The sequence below is a fragment of the Cryptomeria japonica genome, chromosome 5, assembly GCF_030272615.1.
Source record: "Cryptomeria japonica chromosome 5, Sugi_1.0, whole genome shotgun sequence".
NCBI lineage: Eukaryota > Viridiplantae > Streptophyta > Pinopsida > Cupressales > Cupressaceae > Cryptomeria > Cryptomeria japonica.
Window position 1 is genome coordinate 622,173,923 of NC_081409.1, and position 22,540 is coordinate 622,196,462.

The window sequence follows — 22,540 nt, forward strand, 5'->3', positions numbered from 1 at the left end:
AGTTGGTCACCCTAACTTCGCGCTTCTCAAAATCCTACGTGGAAATTTCAAATCACTCCCAATTTTTTACAGTAGCTTACTTGGCAAGTCCCTTGCTTATAACTAAGGTTTCAAGGCCACATCATCAAATATGATACCACATCAACATGCTTCTTGCAAAGTCGTCCAAAACAACCCCCAAAAAAGGTGAGACCAATAGGAGTGCAAAAGGGGCCCCAATACCTATGCAGCTGATGTAGCATCACATGATTGGTTGCTTTTTAGAACAAATAGTATATTTCATTCAGTTATTGGTACTCATCATCAACAATAACAACTTTAAAGTCACAACTATTGGTGCAATGTTGTACAAAAATTGGACATTAAATCAACAAGTATGGGGGTATAAATCAATAACTTCTATCACAACAATTGAAACCTACTGGGTCCTCTCCCTTATTCTCCAACATCTTGCCTTTCCACTTTATGTGACATTCTTGATTGATTGAGGTTTTGACCTCTATAACCCACAATAATATCCTAATTTCACTTAAGATACTCCATATTTAAAATACCTCAATATTATTTTGCATTTACCCCATCTATTTTCCACTTTTATCTAATAAAGATAATTTCATATGATTTGCCTACACTAATTCAATAGTTCCATTTTCTTATTTCAAATGTGATTGTGGTATGCATTTGCTCTTAAATTAAGAAAGATGCATTAAAAAAAGAAAAAGAAAAAATATGGAGAAGACCTTTCGGTAAGGTCTTTTGAATCTCTAGGGACCCACGTCCTAAACTTCTTTGTCTACAACTTCTCCTCGAGCCTTCCCCACGTCCCACTTGCCGAGTTTGTGATCCTACACTTCTGGGTTATTCCTGATGATCACCTCAGTTACATGTATGCCCACCTTAAAGGAATCCCGACTGATGGCGTAAGCGGCAGGCAATTGACTAGAAAAATGTTGACATTCGTGACCTGCCAACGAATAAAGGCACTTAATGTCGTATTCATTGTTTGTATTGCCGTCTGCTTTGTGACAGAATAATAATAAGACACCGTCAAGCCCTGTGATTCTAGGTTTATACATGGAAATTGGAAATGACAGATATACTATTATAGACTTTTAGTCTTCCGGCAACCAATAAGATTAAAATAACCAGTTAAAAACTTATATTTATACACACCACTGACCTCTTAAGATTCACGAGGGGAAGGGGTTGAGAGTGTAACGGTATCTGTTTGCTTCGACCAACTGGGAGTAGCATTCGAATAAATTGGGCACCCATTTCTTCAATTTTTCTCCCTAACATAGGTATGCAGTTAGTCTAAACTTTCAATCTGTATTTGTGTATATAAGAATGGTGGTTCCTTTTATATTTCCTGGTTAGTTGTTTTGTAGATGCACTCTCATACATTTTGGCTCTCTGTTTGCATGGATCTCTATGGAAGGGGCCTAAAATCCATATTCCAGCCGATATGGTCTTTGCTTTTCCAGTCAGAATAATAAGAACCATGGCATTCATGTGTGTTACCTTTGATTCATTTAATCAATTCACTGTCTCCTACCTTGATGTTACCTTATCTCGGTGCTTACATCTGAAGTTATACCTATTAGTAGCTCCATTAACAACCATTGCATGAATTCACCTTAATTTCGCTACTAGCATTCTACCTATTGCTCCCCAAACATTTGTTCACTTTCTTTGTTTGGGCATCTGTTTGGGGACGGTAGGATACGTGCTATATCGAATGTTATCTTTGACAACCAAAAAAGTTCTTGCTGGAACTGCTCTTAAAGATGCGACCACGATGAGAAATGGTGCATTATGGGATCGCATGCAACTAAGAATATGCTTAAAATATAGCTTGGAAAATTTCAACTCAGTGAAGACGTATTTAGTCACGAAAACAAAATGAGTGTACTTTGTCAAACGATCTACCATAATAAATATTTCACCCTCATTTTCAATTGTGGCAGACCTGAGATGAAATCCATAGAGACAATATCCCACATTTAAGTGGTGACAGGATTTTGGCTCAACAGTCTAGCAGATGGGATACTTTCCACTTTAATGTGGTAACGTGCATCCCATTCATCTATGAATTTGAGATTGTCTACCTTCATATGCAACTAGGAGAAGCTGGTAGTTATACTCCTGTAGGTTTTTTGAAAATCACATGCGTATGCTCAATTGCCTTCTTAATAAGAGGTGATCCAGCTCTGAGGTACATGCTATCTCTGAAGAATAGAATGTTGTTCTCAACCAACCAACCTTCTCCTTTTGGTTTGTAGTGTCTTGTGTGAAGTGTGAACGAAACTATAGTAGTGGCGATGTTGTGGTCATGAATAAGTTTTGTGATATCAAAGTAATAAGCACGCAACCAATCCGTCCATTTTCATTGTTCCTCTCAGAGTTTCCCGTGACAAATGATTTTGTTTAGTTTTGATGAAAAACTTATCCTCTAGGAGAAACTTTTGGCAGTTATCCACTAAATGTAAGATGGTCAACATCTCTTACCGTAAGTGGACATACATTTCTTTCTGTCATTCAACTTCTTGCTTTTGAAAACAATGAATTGTCTATCTGGTTAAAGCGTTTTACCAAACTCTAATTCAGAGATCAGATTCAATGACGAAGGGTTCAGATTCAATGAATCTCCATTAGACCTCCAAAGCCATACGATAGGATCTTTATTTGTACATTCAAATAGGAGTGCAGTGGCTTTTTGCCTCCTCTTCTTCCCCATTGGGTAGAACAGGATTAGGATCATCCCAAGGATTGATACAACACTCCTCTTCACTCTCAAAAACAATGCTCTTGTGGTTTGAATACTTCAGGTTTGGGGCTTATAAGCATTTTCTCAAGGATTGAACTTCTCTTTGAATCTCACTGGTGGACTCGGTGAATAAACCCTTCAGCTCATCCTTGGTCACGAACTTTGAGTTGTTTCTTTGATACACACTCTTGGGTGTTTTTGCAATGGTGGTGAAAGATCAACTGAAGCGTTGACACCACTTGCTACAGTTCAAATAGAACAAATGACAAAATGATCTATAGGAAAGACGAGACCTCAATGCAAAGTAAAATAGGGGCACTTGCTCACCCAAAAGTGAACTCCCCCTGCAAATCCAGTTGTAAACACAAATTGGGCTAATGGGGGCTCCTGGGATCTTGGCAATGGTGGTGAACAAACCCTTCAGCTCATCCTTGGTCACGAACTTTGAGTTGTTTCTTTGATAAACACCTTTGGGTGTTTTTGCAGTGGTGGTGAAAGATCAACTGAAGCTCTGACACCACTTGCTACAGTTCAAAATCAAATAGAACAAATGACAAAATGATCTATAGGAAAGAAGAGACTTCAATGCAAAGTAAAAAGTAAAATTGGGTCAATTGCTCACCCAAACGTGAACTCCCCCTGCAAATCCAATTGTAAACACAAATAGGGCTAATGGGGGCTCCTGGGATCTTGGCAGTAGACTGATTTCAGAATAGATATAAAGGTTAGGGCTTTCCTTCAATTTATTTATTATTACCAATAGTGAAGAAACTCTGAAGACACTGAAGGGAACTGAATAGCCACATTGACATAAAACTAATCGACACAGCTTCAGTCTTATATCATCCTAACTACTGTGTAGATCCGGAACTTAAGGACAAAATAGTCCATAACGCACCCCTAACACTATGTTGTAATTATGTATACAACACATTCCCTCAATCGTTTTCCCCAAAACTTAAATCATACAATATACTCGGTGTAGAAAACCCATAATTTTGTATTGGCATTGCCAAAATTGATCAAAGCCATCATCACTTTGCTTTAAGGACGTACCCCTGTTTGTTGCTTTCCACCTCATTATATAATGAATGGAAATAATGCTCTTTGCCCTTGGTGTTTCCAAGCATCTCTGTTCTAGTTCCATCTGTAGCTGGAAAATTGCTGTCTGATAAAATAACTTCCTTTTGAATATTTTAAATTTTTAACTCCCTTATTGCTGTGGTAACTGCTTCCATAACTTTCTTTGCCTGGTTATTCTTTAGCATAAAAACTATTCATTCCTTATATCCATATTTGATTCAATTCTTCCTTTCTTTTACATACAATTTTTAGCTAGACAGGAGAAGTGTTGTCCGCTTAAGTTTGTAAAATCTTGCTGCAGCTGGAGATTGGATGGATAATATCTGCCTTGCTGAAATCTCATCTTATTTTTGTTTGAAACAGGGAACTGATTTTCTTAAACCAAACTCATCTGTCAGACTCCTTCAAAAAACATATGCTATATCCACGGGCAGTTTTTTAGCTCTATATATTATCCTCTCTCTCAAACACAGCCTAGTCTTTAGATAGTTGATAGCTTCGCACCTTTTTTTTTTTTGACTATTTGTATTTAAATCGAATGTATGCTTCTCATCTGCAATTACGACTTAAACTTTTTACTTTTCATTTCGACTTAGTATTTAAATTGATTGTATGATGAAATTTTTCATGTAAATTTAAAACTTCTATTCTCCACTTATTTTGGTTTGCCCTTGTGCAATACGGATTGGACATTTTACATTTGCAATTGTGTATTTAATACTTAGCTGAGGCTATGTTTTTAGATTCTTTACCATTTATGTTGTATTAAAGTGATAAAAAACATGACGTGAACAGGAGTACTTCTGGGACAAATACCTCTGAAGTATGGAAAATAAAGCTAGTCCAGCGGAGCGTGGGTACCATATGCCTGCAGAATGGGAGAATCATTCTCAGTGTTGGATGGGATGGCCTGTAAGTTGGGTTTCAAATTGATTAACTATATTAATGAGTATTTCAAATTGAAAGTCTCAATAAATTGCCGTACAGTTTTCAGAATTTAATTTACTCCTTGTAAATCACATGCTTTATTTGCACAAACAACTTTTTTTTGGGTAAAATGAGGATAAAAAATTAAAAATCATATATTTTTAACCATTGACTAAGTTGCTGGTTCTTGTAAAGGGTTTTGGTATGCTGGTACGACAATTATTTTTTTAAAATATGCAGAATTGCAAATACATTTGATATATCATATAATCTTATATTTTATAATAATAAGGGCATTTGAATCTTTGATAGTATGATACTTCATCATTGATCAACGATACTGATAAAGATAATTGTCAATTGATAGTTCAAAATTTCAATATCAGCTATGTCTAGGATGATTCAAATGGTATATTATATATATATTTTTTTTTGATCGATAACATTATGTATTATATTGCTTAGAATAGAAAAGTATTACATCCAAAGAGCAGATAGACTATCTGCAACACAAAGGGGTCACTCCCCTACTACAAAAAGGAACCCAAAAAGCACCATCCGACCATGACCCACAGCCACAAATAGGGTCGCATACATATACAAAAAACCACACATTAGACCCCGACCAACCCAAACCTAGCTATGAAACCACCCCAATGCCTCTTCTCTTGAGAAATTGGGGATACCCCTGCTGGGTCCAGCCTCTTGCGTCACACTCCCTCCACCTGGCACCGTTCCTGGCCTGCTTCCACACAGCGACCCATGCTCCACCACCTTCGCCGATTTCATTGGAAGTTGATGCCGAACCAAAGGCCTCCCATCCTCGTCCAGAGGGGCCTCGGACCGAATGGGAGTCACCTTCCTGGGGATCTTAACACGTTTAGTCGGCCCCAATTGGCGAACAAAGTTCACAATCTTAACCCAGCCATTCCTTGCGTCCTCCTCCTGCAAAGCAACCGACCGAGAAGCCGACCGGATGACAAAAGGCTGCAGCTCCCCAACGGCCACTCCAATCCTCCTGCTCGGGCCTGCCGTCATCTTCAGCCCCTCGCCAATGACAGCTCGGGCCACCACTTCCTGCAAACCTCCTACCCATTTGGGTCTTAACACTAGGGAAGTAATCCGTTGCACTTCCTCTACCGACTTCCCCACCTGCAAGGCCAAAGCGGTAAACATTGACGAAATGTCAAGATTTGTTCTCGGCCGCCAATCCAGAGTCAGGAATTCCTCTCCAAACAGCAACCTAACTGCCCTCTAGAAATCGTCTCCATCCACTCTGAAGACGTTTGTTAGCCTAATCCTCGAGACCAGCCCACGAAACGCAGGCGATTGTCCATTCGATTCCAATGAAAAATTCGCGTCCATCCTTACGCGCTGCTGCAAAAAATGAAACCTTGAACACTCCGCCTACCATCGAGCAGTCACCACAAAATGCCAGGAATCAAAGCACAAAGGTCTTTAAAGCCGCCTCCATCACATGTCATGAGTACTTCACATACTTCGTTGAAATCTAAACATCATCACCAGTCACTCACACCGCTCGCCTCCATCATCATCCATCACCGCAAGGCCACTTGCAGCAAATTTGTAGAACACACACCATGAGGAACATAAATTCCCACAGAACCATGGCTACGAATGGTCATTTCAAATCGAGCTTGGGTTCACTTTTCTAAAATAAGCCTTCTACTCAAAATCATAATCAAGAGGACTGCAATTTCTAAAGTCCTCAAACAAACTAAACATATTTTCCAAGGAGCCATTCGCTCCCACATTGGAAAGTTTGTCAGCTTCCAAGTTTGCTTCCCGAAGGACATGAGTCACCTTAAAATCTTCAAAATCGTTCAGCAAAAGTTGCATTCTACACACTTGCTTGTCTAAAAGCCACGCTTCCATTCGCCCTTGAGCTATCCCATTCACCACAACCTGAGAGTCACCTTCCAAATGAAGTTTCTTGACCCCCAATTTCCCAGTCATTAGGATAGCTTCTAACGCTGCATGACATTCAGCAACGTTGTTCGTTCCATCCACCAATCTCTTAGCACCAATGGCCAGAGTGTTGCCCCGATCATCGCGAGCAATCACCCCAACACCTGAAGCCGCTGGGTTGCCCCTCGATGCGCCATCAAAATTAATCTTAATCCACCCCTTCTCAGGCGGAGTCCACTCTGGGATTGATAGGCCCTTACTCTGAAGATTAGCCCTCAGCAGCCCATTAACAGGGCTTTAAATGGTATATTATATTATAAATATTATAATATGTAATTTAAAAAAAAATACATAATTGCAAACACATTTGATATATCCTAAAATATTATATTTTAAAATAATAACAACATTTGAATTTTGGATAGTATGATACTTTATCATTGATCGATGATGGTGATAAAGATATTTATCAATTGACAGTTCAAAAGTTCAATCTTACCTCATATATCATATATGTCTAGGATGAATCAAATGAAAATCATTGCAATTACAAAATTTGAAAATAATACAATAAAATTTTTGTATCTTGATCTTCAGTCTTCATTTAAAGCATATGGATTGAAGTCATCACTCGGGTCAACATTATTTGAACTGCAAACAAATGGATTGCCACTCCCACTAGGTACATCATGTGAACAGCCTCATCATCATCTACATTGACTCTAGCAAGCTTCACAATAGATGCATCTAAGTTGGTACACTCAGGACTTAGGAGTTATATCCCAATTCTTTGTTGTTCCTTTCTTGTTGTCAACTTCCTTATGTGATAGGGGACACAAGTTGGAATACACATAGACCAAGTCTTTTGCTTTTTTTGCAGCCAATTGGTTATGCTTCGCTAAGTGGATAAAGGAGTATGTACTGCACTTTTTTTCAGCTGAAGGAGAACTTGCAACCTATTTAAATTAGAGAGAAAGTGAATACAACTTAAAAATAAAAAATGCAAAAGAATGGAAGTACCAATGTCTACGAATGTTAAAAATAAAAATTCTGACATGTGATTAAACTTTGACTGCAAGAGGCTGGAGAAACAAATAATCTTGCTTGTGGAGGTACCACCACGTATGAGCATCTTCTTTATATTGGCCTCAAAGAGTACAAATACCATGATTTCATCTTGAGGTGAACTTGCCAAATTCTTTTCTAACTTTATCCGCCACTTCTAGATCAGAGAAGATTCTTTGGAATGCCAACTTGTTTCCAATAGCAACTTCACTATCACTATATTGTGCAATTCTTCTTGGAAAAGAAAGCATTTATATGCTATAATATTTGGGGGATAATGCATATGCAAGGAGATGCAAGAGTGTGTTCACCTTGTTCTGTTCACCTTGTTCTGACGATGATGAATGATTTTTTCATGTTTGGGAAAAATGTTTCTTTTGGGTCATCATCTTTCTATGCTATTATGAACTTTATTTTTTCTATCATGGAGTTGGAGTTGATGCTGTCATATATTTATCCCAAGCATGGTCAATATGTATTATCCAACTCGATCATACTAATGATAGGCTCGGTGGAACTCAAGACATAGTTTGCACAAGCCCACCAATTATCATCTAGGATAATGACTTGACCGATTCGGCCCTGTTTGAATTTGATTTCTTCCACATACTTCATTGGTTGCTAATGACTATGGTGTCCATTGCCTCTTACAACTTCACAAATTGTTTGAAGACAATTGTGTGTGATGTAAATTGGGTCTTAGCAATCTAATGTGTAAAAAATAGGTAAATAATTCATTAAAATGTAAGCAAATGTTATATAAACTAAATTTACCTTCAACAACTCCAAATTTGAGAAAGTCTTGAAGATGCCTTGTGACATATGATGGTTTGTCGCAAACATTTTGATCTCCTAATGCTCAAGGTATACAATTTTCACCCACTTCATTTGACTGCCAATTGCATCACCATAAGCTGTCTTTCAATTTTAAATTTTTGAATATTTAATTATTCAATTAATTTTACTTTTTTATCATATGTTAGCCTATGGGAAAACTTATGGAATTAGGCCAGGAGTTTTCTGCGAACTTATTCTTGAGAAAGGGACATGATAGTCATACCCACAAGGAACCTGGGGTGACATGGATACACATGGGTATCTTTCAGAGCACTCTCATCACGGAATCAATATTTGAACTGGGACCATGGGTAGAAGAACATGATAACATAGATTATCGATATAGGAGATCTATATATGGGGCCTTATTCCAGATATAGAAAAAAACCATTTTACCGAAGGATAAATTGCATTTGCACTTTTTCATAGGGTGTAAGTTGTAACAATGCCTCTAAACATCGAAACATTATACAAACAAAAAGATAATCCAAAAACGGTTACATATCACACCTGGATCCTCAGCAAGTGAACAAACATTTTTGTGATCTCAACAACTTGCACCACCTTTATGTGACCAAAATGCCACACTTGTATACTTTGATTAATGCTTTGAAACTTGACACAGGGATCAACTCCACTTTAGCTTCAACAGATTGCTTTGCTGTCTTAGTTAGACCATGAAAATTCAATCCATGCACTTTGGAGTCCCTTCATTAGCCCTTGTCAGAACACCTTGCTCTAGATATGACATTAAATATCCACTTGTTATTTCCAAAGCTCCTTTGTGCACCAAAACGACTATATTGTGCATCACCGTGTTCATATCTTGTAGTTGCCATTTAGAATATCCACATGAATTCTTAGCTTTTTCATGTTTGTCTAGATCCTTTGCAAATAGAACTCCTCAACAATCTTCATATTTGGTTTTATTTTTTGAGCTTTTGTCTTTGCCCATTCCCAATCCACCTCTTGCATTTCTCCCTTCTATTTTAACAACTTCGATACTATAATTTCTAAAATTACTATTTTTGAGCTTTGATTGTTTACCAACTCTTTAGACTCTCTTTGAATTTTGCCATTATCGTGTCTTGAAAATGAAACAAACCGATATCTGTGAAACCCTCTTGTCCTAGAAAGGCCTTCACAATCCTTAAAACAAAACTTAAAAGTATTACAATTGAAAAATTTCCTTAGTCTATTTATCATTGTTAGACCATGCCTCAATTGGTCTTTAGCCTTTGAACAGCTCGCCATTAAATCACATACACTAGCAATAATCCACAAAATACATTCAAATTCTAGACTCTTTGGCTTCACCCATAAGAAAACACCTATCAAGATTGCCAATAGAAGAAGCACAAAGATCTCATAATGTATCATACACAAATTGCAAACTATTTTAAGTCCTATGCACGCAAGGAGTAAATGTACAATGCTGCTGCTAGCCACCTCAAAACACTCTTCATAATACATGCTCCCTAAAAGGATATCATTCACGTTCTTCCTTGATAATTTCATTTAGAGATTTCCAATCATTCACATCTATACTTTCTAATAAAGAGAAATGGGATTGTGAGGCTCCTAGGTTGGCTAATAGATCCGTTGCCTTGTTTGTGCTTGAAAGCAATGCAATATTTCGAAAGAACTCAATTTCTCTTTCCATAAAATATTAGTTTCTATAATCAATTTTATTTGTCAGCTTGGATAGAATCATTTGTTAACAACATTAACACCTATTTGCGAGTAACCCTCTATTTCAATTTCTTGCCTCTAGCTCTCATAGAGGCTTGTAATTTTACCAGAAATACAGTCCATTCCACATGGTTATTTGGAATTCTAGATTGCCAATTTGTACTTTTCTTCTTATGATTTGGTAGGGAAAACTAGGAAAAATTACAGGGAGCCAAACAATTGAAACACACTGTAATGTGCTCAACTTAAAAATTAGGATTATTTTCAGATCTGAAAGTGAATTTACAAATTATACCAAAACTCACCCAAAAACACCAAAACTAGTCAACTAGTCTTGCACTGAAAGGACACCAAATTGAATGAAACTTCATAGAACACCACTGAAATGAATTTTATGATATTTATTTAACAACAAATAATCAGGTCCAAGATTTGATCCACAACAACAGTGAATGATTTGGTTTTCAACACCCAAAATCTACACAAAACTCACGAAATCTGACAAATTTGGTGCACCTGATTAACTCCAAATACCACAAACTGAAATAGTTTGATTTATAAATGGAAATACCAGCTTATAGATTTGATTACAAACTTAATAACAACATCATACTGCTGTAACGCATCCCCATAATGTAAAACAACCAGCAATCAACACAACTATGCTTGAAGATCACTTAAACAATACTCGAAGAGCCACTGAATATTGGAAAAAAAGCAACAAACAATCTTACAAATTTCCTTCAGCCCTTATGCAATTTATGGATGAGAATGCCCTTAGCAATCAAAGAGTTTTTGTTCTCGGATTGCTCAAAGCTCATGGCTTTTTGTTCACAAGCCTTCTCCTTCAACGAATTTTCGTTCATTGAAGAATCTATCTGCAAATTGGCAAATATGAGAGAAGAGATAGTAATAATCAAGATGCCTTTAAAAGACCAAGCTCACCATATTTATAACCATCCAAAATCCAACACCCATTGGGATGCATGGCTGTTTAGTTGCCGACCGATGAATTGCCAACTGTTGAGTTGCCTCAAAGCCCTTTCCATTGTAACGGTTAATTCTTTTTTGGACTTCTTGCTACATGACTCCAAAGGGCACAAATTCCAATGCCTAAATTGAGCCTCATAAATATTAAATTTAATATTTAATTGCCCTTTTGATATTGCAAATGATTGGACAATAATAAATATAAAATCAGTTTTTCTTCCTATGCTTTTCTAAGTAACCCATGAAAACATAAAATGGGTTATTATTTGCCAAAATCCAATATTAAAGAAAAGGGGACATGACAAGTTCTCCCTCCCAAAATTGCTTGTCCTCAAGCAATTACAAATATATAGTTCCAAGGTCCTAATGCTAGAATGATTTGTCATATACAACTGCATACCAAACCTTGATTTTTGTTCCTTTGTGGTCTAGCAACCTTTGCCAGTGGATATAATGCAAACCTGGAAACTTAGATTTTTGTGTCACAATTCTATGAGTCTAACAATAATAGTCATGAAATCTGAGCTCTTGGATGGGAAACTCTTTGGTGCATTTGTTCCAATACTTAAACTGATTTGTCAATTTATTGAATGTAGTTTTGGCCATTCCCCTTCCTAATTGTTGGTGTAATTTATGTTTCATGTAATTACACTTTACTTAAGTTGACTTAGGATAATGCATTCATTGTAGTTTGCATATGAGACACTTAGGGAAGTGTGCATCTAGGGAATATGGTTGTAGGAGAACTTCCACCTCTTGTGGTGCTATCTTGTTATAACATTCCACCTTCGGTGGGTGATCCACCTTTAGTGGAATTATCTATTGTTTCTTCTGCCTACCCCTACCTACCCTTGTATCTCATTAGGCCACATGCCATGATTGTGTGCTCTCATTTCCCTATTGCCTTGCCTTTATAAGCAGGCTCATGTACATTGTACTTAGATTGGTATTTTGCATCTTGATAGGAATACAGTTTATTCTTGTCACATTTATTCTCTCTTATGTGCTATTCATTTGGCTTCTAGATCTTGGGTTGCCTAGGCAAATTCTCACACTAGCAATCTAAGAACTCTCAAGAGTAGTGGACTTGGGTTGAATGAATTTGATGTAATTATCTCCAAGGCATAACCAACTTACCCATGCCATCAATTGGTGTGTGGTATACCTCTATTTCTTCCCATTCAATGTTCTTCCTTCCATAACCTTCATGTCATCAATTGGTGTATGGTATACCTCTATTTCTTCCCATTCAACATTCTTCCTTTCATAACCTTCTGTCTCAAATTTATACATGCACTAGCACTTGACAGTTTGTACCATAAACACTTGAAACTTATAATTGTGCCACAAAACTGATTTTTACACTCAATGAAACTATAATATCCATCAATTCATCCTTCACAACAGCAATTACACAACTTAAAAGTAATTACCTCCTTTACCTTTGAGTTGTTGAAATACACCCTGCTGGAAACGGTACCAATTGTTTCAAACTTTGCCTCAACTTTAAGGATTTTAAATACAACTTCAAGATCAGATCTAAAATGGAAATGGTAAAGTTGAGAATCAGCAAATAATACTCCACCTCAATCTGAATATTGAATTTGCAGACAATAGTTCATTTGGATGGAAGTTTGTGCACTCTTTGAATCTATCTGCTAGCACGTAATGATCATCCAACAAAATTTCCAATATGATAGTTCCCATGTTAAAAAACTTATTACCATGCTTGATACTGCCTCCTTGAAGCACTCCCTGGACAATCTCTTTCTTAATGATCCTGCGAGTCACAAAGTGTATTGGGTTTCTAGCTAGTAATGCACTATCATTGGCCAACTTGCACCAGAAACTCCTAAGGCCTTAAATGATGATACAAATCTGATTTGGGCAGCATAATGGACTACGAAAACAGCCTATACAATCATGATAACAACAAGTACACATTTTGGAGACAACAACTACTTTGAAACTCATACTTAACTTGTGTGAAATTATTTTCAGCCTCATGAACTGATCTATAGGAGCAAAGGTAAAATAGTATACCAGCCATACAATTACAACATTCATTCCGTAGCCCTCTGAATAACAAATTCCAATGGAAGCTGAGATGCACCCTGAAACCATTCACTAACTCATGCTTGCCACTGTTAGTGAGTATTCTATTTATGATACCATCTACCCTCTTAGGAACTTTCCTTTCGTAATAAATGTCAAAACAAAAATGGGTGTTTTGGAATCAGCAATAACTACATTCTTTTTCCCACTTATATCTAGATCATAATTTGAAATTCTCCTTATCCCATTCTGTTGTTGACCATACAAATCAAGTTGGCTCGAGAAATTCCACTATTTTATAATCTACTTCCATCATATGTTTACCACCAATCAGATGTTTTCTTGAAATTTTAAAAAGATGTATGATAAAATAGTTTCTTTTCCGTACCTAAAGAAGTCATTTTTTGTACCCCTCAGGCCCTTATTTGTAACAGTCTTGATTTTGTATTATACTTCCATCTGTAGAAGCACTGCATATATAGTCTTCTTTTTGCATTATGTATCTTCTTGTAGGAGCACCACAATCGACGTTTTCTTTTTGCATTATGTATCTTCCTGTAGGAGCACCGCATTCTACCAAATATAGCTGTGAGAAATTTGAAATAGAGAGTACAAGATATGGGCGAAATGCTCTATTAAGCTGATAAAAAAATTCATGAGATCTATCCATCCTTTCATGATCTCCTTTCTCTAACATCTTTTCTAAGGGGTCAACTATATGCAAATATCCCTTAACAAGCTTCTTGTCATCACTGCATAGGTGATCTATTTGAACTTCTTTGGTATACATGATATGGCTCTTATATAAAGGTGCTGTGATTCTAAAATCCCACTTGACCTCTTTTGTATGTTGCTCCCATATAATCATAACTATAACCATTGTTTGCAAATGACCTTCCGAAAACCCATTGTACTTCAAAACATGATGCATGAATGATTGAAAAGAAGTGGAGGGTTCTATTAAGACAAGAGAAAGAGCCAAATACTCAAGGTACCTGAAAGGACATTTGATTTTTATGTGCTGCAGATTTCTTCTTAATTCTCCTCCATATATCCAAGTGTGGTAATTCAAATTGTAGCTTGATTCTCCAAATATCATATCATGTTTAGACATAAAATCTTGGACATCGAAATGAAATTTATTTTGCTTACCTCCTTCCCACCATAAGCATCTTAGTGTGATTATCTCCATTTGGCAATCACCTATAATCACTAGGACCCAATTTGCAAGAACAAACTTGAATTCGTAATAGAGTGTAATGTCTCCTTTGGGAATTACCCTAGATTTTTGCCCTAGAATCACAAATTCATTGAAAACAAGGAACATAATATAGCTCCTTTACCAATTAATATAAAACAAGATAGATCCTAGTTGAAACCCTGCAATCATGTTAGATGATTATTAAAAAAAAATATAATACATAATATCAGTTATCACAGCCATCTTTTTTTTTTTTGATAAGTCACAGCTGAAGCTGTATTTTTTGGCTTTTTCCTTGGAGCTAAGAACCAGTCGAGTAGACTTGAACCCAAGACCTCCCATGTAGGAGGCTTGCAGCTAACCGCTGCGTTGTGGGGTCATGCCCAGTTATCACAACCATCTTAATCATATAATATCTATAAATTAATATTGGGGTTCAACCATAAGGGCTTGGATAAGGGAACATGATAGGGTGCTTGAAGCGATCCTACACTCTAGGCCCAAGAGCAGATATACCATCCCTCTTGGCCTCATGTGGCCCTTTGTCATCCATCCTTCATGAGGTGGTGTACCTAGTGAGTGTTCTATTAATTGATAGTTCGATATATACAAAGGAGGCAAAAGACTCCTTAAAGAGAGAACACAAGACGATCTTTCCATAACGGAAACGATCGTAAATAGAAGCATGAAAGACATAATCTGAAGTTTTTTAAATACTAGCTAAGCGACTAAGATGACCATTATAGAAACATAGCAATACTTTAATACCCTCCCTTAACGGTCATCGTACTAACTACCCTACAAAAGAAATAATCTGCAGGTCTTTTGGTCACGAAAGCATATAAGGCTGCCCCCTTCTCTTCATAATGCTCTGTGACATGAATCTACTGCTGAGACCCTCCCTGGTTTTGTAGAACTTGTGGAGATGACCAAGATAACACAATCCTTCCAACCTGATGTTGGGTAACAAAGCTGTCCGTTCCTTTATCTAGAGACATGAAGATTATGTTCTCAAAAACATTGATTTTTGTTGACAAAAAAATTGGCAAAACCACAATTTTGTGGAAAAATTGCCGAACCCTCCACCGCTTCAAAAAAACAGCCACAATTTTGTTCAAAAAATCGTCAAAAACTTTTTGCAGATGAGTACTACGACCCAAAACAAATTGCAAGAAACAAAATCATGAAACCCTTTCATGATTTTTAGGAAAAAATAAAAAAACCCAAACACGATTTTTGAGGAGAAAATAGAAAAAATCAGACAATTTTTGAGGAAAAAAACGAAAAGAAAACCCAGACACGATTTTGGAGGAGGAAATCGAAAAAAACCAGACGTTTTTTGAGGATATAATTGAAAAAAAACCAAACATGATTTTTGAGGAGAAAATCGAAAAAACCGAAACACTATTTTTGAGGACAAAATTGAAAAAAAACCTAGTCACACTTTTTGAGAAAATTGAAAAAACTTCGACACGATTTTTGAGGAGAAAATAAAAAAACCCAACAATAATTTTTTCCTTAAAAAATATAAAACCCAATAGTAATCTTTTTGGAAAAAATTATAAAACCCAACAATAATTTTTAGGAAAAAATTATAAAACCCATAACATCAGTCATGATTTTTTGTAGAAAAAATTCAGAAAACCCTCTTGTAGAGAAAAGAGCCCATGATTTTTCTATGAAAAAATCAGACAAAAATGAAAATGCGTGACCACGATTTTTGGGAAAAATCGCGCAAAACCCTTCTACAAAATCACGATTTTTGTGGAAAAAATTGTACAATACCCATATGTCCTCGCCGAAACTTGTGATTTTTTGGAAAATCGAAAAACCCTAGCTTGAAAAACTGAAGTCACAGGCGCTCAAACAAACCCATAGCGATTTGCTGAAAATTGTGGAAAAAAGACATGTGATTGTGGTCACGTGGGCTAGAAACCCTTACAAACTCGTTGAAAAATCGTTGGAGGTTGTGGAAAAACCTGTGTGGGAATACAGTGCTGTCGTAGACTGATAAAAACATCTGCAAACAAAAAAAATGCACGATTTGTGGGAGGGCAAATCCACAACAAAAAAATTGAGCCTTCGCATACAGAAACATGGAAGTTGGAACCACATCGCGTGATGGTCAGAAACACGAAACCAGAAGAATTTTTTTTTCACATGAACCCTTTACATGAACCCATGAAGGGAAAAAAGAGCCCTGGACGTGGTTGGAACAGGAAGAAACTCGCAGAAAACCCTCAAATTTTTAAAAACTTCAGCCCACGAATTTCTAGATCCACAAAAAAAATCTTTGTGAATTTTTAACGCAAAAAACCTTATGAAAAAGGCACCCACGATTTTTATCTTTTCATAAAATTGTTTTTTGGAAAAAGAATTCCAACACACCCTCATAACACTGGGTCTTCAGTGAGGGAGTCGGACCTTGACCTGCTTTGATACCATGCTATAATAAATGAGAGTTCAACATATAAAAGGAGATAGAAGACTCCTTAAATAGAGAACACAAGATGATATTTCCATAATGGAAAGGATCGTAAATAGAAATAGGAAAGACATAATCAGAAGTTTTTAAATACTAACTAAACGACTAAGATGACCCTACTCGTGCCACCTTATTTGCCTGTCTATGATCGAGATTCCTTTGAATCCATTCCAATAATCAACCGTTGTTGAGGTTGGTGGGGAAATCACAATAGGGTATCCAAAGTGTCCTTCCCTTCTAAGCCCAAGGGCGGGGCGCACCTTGCACCCCCTTGGCCTCATGGGACTATCAGTCTTCAACCATGAGGTGGTGTACTTAGAAGAGGATCTCATAACAGTTTCTCCCTCCTTGCATTCCTTCACTAACCTCTTCATGGTTGATTGCATCAATCACATTATTGTCTATATTCAATTTAGGAGATGCTACATACAAATATGTGAAGAATATTATTATACTATCATGTTGCACACACACACACACACACGTGCATACTACAAATAAATAACAATGCTACAGCCTGCAATAATAAAGATTTCTGGACTGATCTAAATGTCTGATCGCTGATGTATTAAGGATTGCTCTGCTCTTATGAATACTGATCCTTGTTCAATTGTCTTTCCTTGCTGCCTTCTCCCCATTGTGGCCTTCTATATATATATATATTAAGATTTTCTTGAAGATATGCATCCTTTGGAAGTGGCTGTCCTTTCATAAGGGATTGCATCTCCTTACTGCCGCCTCTTTGTAATTGTTAGTTATCACAAATGATTCTTTTAATCGCACCTCTTTATGCTTGAATTGTTGTCTAAAGGATCGCTGTTCCTTTCCTTAATTAAAACCGCTGCTTGCTTATATTCCAATCACCATCTTTTTTTATTAACAAACTAATCATTGTCCAATGTATGTTCATTTATACTAATCACTAATGCTTTCTGATTGCTCCTTGTAATCACGCTTTCTGATCGCTCCCTTTAGAAAAATCGTTGAGTCTTGAGGCAAGACGATTTTTCCTAAGGCATAAGGCATCAATATCCCCTTCATGGTGGTTTAATGACATAGAAAGTCCACATTTCCTATATAACTAATGGTACCCTTAATCAATCAGATCCTTTAGCATGCTTTCCCTGATGACAAGAATCCTGTAGTGACATAGGAAATAGCAAAACTAAAGTGTGATCATCTTTTTCATACCCTGTGTTGCCAACTAAGGATTTATTCTCGTTTGTGGAGACACCTGCATGCTGTAGTAGGCAAAATTGCTGTAATTATAAATAATATTTTGTAATTGGCAGTGTAATTGGTTTGTTCCTGAGCGGTTGCTGGTTGTTGCCAACGGTTAGTAATCTTAACCAACCACCTGACACTACATATACTCTATTGTTGTATCGGGAAGTATTCATGATTATACACATTACACTTTGATAATAAAGAATATATCTTTTTGCCATATGTTGTGTATTGTTAATTAGTATTATTTATAGTATGTTTTTGTTTCTGTATTTTGTTTACTCTGCGTAATCAAGTAAGTTCCCTTCTGGAGTAAACATTTTGGCGCTGTTGCCTATTCAAACCTAGAGATTTTAGAGTGACCGAGAATGGCGGCAAGTAGGATGGCGGAGTAATTGGCCAACCGATTGAGTGACCAGATTCATCTAAGGAAGAAGACGATTCAAGGCAAGACGAGTTGACACAAGACTTGGTGTTCTTGTGGGAGGTGTTTGTCAACCAGTACGTTCGACGGGAGGCTCGTGAAAATGAGTGTAATGTCCCCTCTTTCCTAAATGATCACTTAGATAGTGAGATTTGCCTATTATCCATCTCCGTAGGCAAATCCAGTGGATAAGAGATGTTATTCCTGGCATGGGAGGACTTCATACGCTAGAGATTGTTAGTTGGTGGACTTGATTTATGAGCAAATAATGTAATTTCATGACTAGTCACTTTTTGCTAAAAAAAGAAAATCTCTTTTGCTAAAAATAGCAAACTATCATTAAAGTGACTATTTATGGCAAGTTATGAAAATCATAAAGTAACTTTATAATTCTAAGTTATATAGTTAAAAGAAGACAATAAGTTAAATTATAAAGTAACTTTATAATGTTAAATTATGAAGTTAAGTAAAATTACTTTATTACATCAAATTGGATGCCACCTAGGGATGGGCACCACAATTGGACTTGAAAGTCAAATTAAAAGTGGCTAATTAGGACGTTAGAATCCAAAGTAAGAAAGGGGTTTTATAAAAGAGAATTCATTCTCTTTTTTGCTCATTATGTATGTGAATTTTCAAATTTTTTTCTCAGACCAGCTTTTCTAGGTATTTTCTAGAGGATGAAAACCCATGGAGAATCTTGAATTGGACGAAAACCTAGTTCACCATTGAGGGGAATCTACATAGGGTTTCCATTTGTGTGTCATTGGAAGAATTTTCAGGCAGATTATACAAGTTTCTTATAGCAATAAAGCATCAAGGGTTTGGTACATTCAGATAAGTCAAATTCAATAAAAATAAATGCTTCTTGGAGGTTGATTGGACATTGTTTGATGAAAATTTGTGCAAGGGACTCATTGGAAATTGTTTGCAGAAGATACTGGTTGATTGGTAAGCAGAATTGGAGCGTTAGGAGCCTCATTTACCAGCCGTACATTTCCCAGGCCAGCCATACCACTTCCAGGCCAGCCGTACCATCTCCTGTAGGCCGTACCATCCAAAATCGGCATTTGGATTTGTGCAGATTTCTTGATCAATATTTATCAATAGCAAATTCTGAATTCATTCAAGCAACAAGAGTATTTTATGGATCAGTTTGCTTTGGCACTTCGAAGATTTATAGTTTCATTTAATAATTTTGCCTAGAGGCCAGGTGCAGGGTCTTGTACTTCTACTATTTCTTCCAATCTTTGTTTTTGGTAATTATAGTTGATGCAAATAAAGTCAGTTGGAGCGACTTTTGCCAGTTGGATGCTCTTATATTGTGTAACCCATTGAATTCATCAATAGAAATCCTTCTCTGATTGAGCGCTAGACTCCGGGTATACAAATCTTTGCTCTAGGTGATTCAATTCCTATAATTCTGAATAATTGGATTCACTGTTCTTAAAAAGCAGAACTCAGAAATTTATATCAGTCCAATTATATTTTTTCCAATTCGGTTCAAAAGCATTATTTCATTGGCATATACTTAATGTTAAAACCTTGTTCAAACATTGGCATCCAATCTCAAACAAAAATACTTGAAAACTATTCCAAAATCTCCGATTAACACACGTTAGAATCAGAAAAAGTCAGCTTAGATTTGGTTGGGGATCTTTCAACGAGGTCCCTGAGAATGTTGTATTGGACGCCTTGATAGTGAGTGATGTTGTCGATTGTCTTCTTTCTAGACTATCAAGGTTGTTGGTACATAACCTCATTTCCCTCCAGGACCTATGTGAAGACAGGAACCGAGAGCAGTGTCATCAACAAATACTGCAACCGTATGAAGAGAGAAACCATAGGGAGGAAAGAGAGGGATATGAGTAGACACTGTACCCTTGGCAATTAATGGCCCTACGACCAAATAAAGAAAGAAGACATATTGCAAATGTTAGGGAGGAGAGAGAGGGATCAATGAGAAGATCTCTTTGGATCAAGGAACAAAGTGACAGATGGCAGCGATTACAGAGAATAGTTGAGGAGTCCAACATGGAGCAAGAGCAGAAGTGTCAGTCGAAGCCGTAGTCGAGAGAGGCAAAGACCACGTATGTGGAGTGAGTGGGAGGAAGTTGCCAGGAACCTACCACTCTTGGATGAAGCAAACAAGGATATCGCCAACCAGACAAATAATCAATCCGTACACTTAGTATCAGATGAAGGGATTGACTCCATAGAAAGTAGCTTGTCCATATAGCCGGTATGTGATGAAGAAGACAATGAAGGAAGGGAACTTCAGAGTGAGCTTGCTGAAATTTTTGAACACAAACCGCACTGCATTGAGAGCCTATCCACAAGAGAACTAAGAATAGGGGGCCTGAACCCAAGACTTCGGGGAGGAGGGAGCCTAGGAATGAGGAAGGTAGCCGAGGTGTTGAGAATGCTGACTGTGGATGGTAGAGGGCTCTCACATGGCTGAGAGTGCAAGTGAAGCACTGGAACATGGTCGAGAGAGTAGTCTCGTCAGATTCACAACATATAGTACATACCAATTTAGAATGATGGTGAATCCCTCGATGAGTTTGAGTGTGTAAAGGCAAAAGCTTCCAAAATTCTTAGGGAATGAATTAGAGGATCTAATACAACATTGTAAGACATGTGAGACAATATGGTTGTCTAGTTGTCAGGAAGATAAAGATAATTGGCTAAGGGCATTCCCTGCCACACTGCGGGGAGTGGCCATTTATTGGATCACTGAATTGGATGATGAACATACAAAATACTGATGAAAATTGAAGAAGGCATTCCAGGAAGAGTTTAAATTGTTTAGGGATGATAATGAAATTATGGTGGAAATTCACAAAATGAAGCAAGCAAAAAATAAAATGTACAAGCTTACAATCGTAGGCTCAAGGAGTTGTTGGGTAAAATGGAAAACCAACTAGTTGATGGGTTGAAGAATCAATGGTTCATCGAGGGTTGATCCACTCATTGAGGAAGAAAATTAAGGTGGTACCCCCATCATTGTATGTTGACGCTTACAATCGGGCGGTGGACATTGAAAGTGAAAACAAAACATCTCAAGGAAAGAAGAAAGCCAATGATGATGATAGTACGAAGGAGAGTAGCAGCGACGACGAAACTAAAATAGTACAAGCCCTCTGACGGGATATGCTGAGAATGATGAAGGAATTGAAGGCTGAAAAAGGAGAACCAGAACGAGAATAAGGAAATGTGGTGCACTGACTGTAAAGTAGAAGGTCACACAAAGACAACCTATCCAAAGAAACAATTTTGCGACATCTGTCAAGTACTGGGACATTCCATCAAGGAATGCTTGTACAACGTGAAGACAAGAAACACACAAGTTCTCTTTGGCCAAGCAAGACAAGCAACACCTCCGACCACACCTCCAAAACCACCTGCCAATCCTAATGCATTTCCTGGCGGGTACCTTGAAAACAGGCGAGGGAATAATAACCACTGCTACAACAATAACAACACTTCATGAAGCAGAATATATTACGACATGAAGGGAAGACCCATGATCCACTGTCGAAAATGTAATGAATGGGGTCACTTCTCGCAGGACTATTAGAGTGGTCAAAATAACAACATAGGTTTACTATGCTAGTGGTTTGGACCTAGACACCACAAAGACATTGACTGCACAAAACAAAAAGGGGTAAACATGCTGGCTGTGGAAGAGCCAGATGAGAAAGTACTGGCGATCACTAGATTGCAAAAAAAGAAAGTAGTGTATCCAAACCCTACCAGTAGTACTCCACTACGGTTGGAGTCTTAGAAAAACATAGTAAGATAGGTGCTGCAAACTACAATACCCATATGGGTAACCGACCTATAGACCATGCCACA

At 37.3% G+C, this 22,540-nt stretch overlaps 1 protein-coding gene across 1 annotated transcript in view; it reads left to right on the plus strand.

The window, feature by feature from the left end:
- Positions 1 to 1,043: 1,043 nt before the first annotated feature.
- The window catches only part of LOC131063775 (agmatine deiminase), a 182,563-nt gene continuing 161,066 nt past the window's right edge, over positions 1,044 to 22,540 (plus strand). Inside the window, exons 1-2 of the mRNA XM_057997707.2 lie at positions 1,044 to 1,301; positions 4,646 to 4,762. Of these exons, the coding sequence (XP_057853690.1) occupies positions 4,676 to 4,762 (87 nt within the window). The 5' untranslated portion in view covers positions 1,044 to 1,301; positions 4,646 to 4,675. The remainder of the gene's footprint in view (positions 1,302 to 4,645; positions 4,763 to 22,540) is intronic.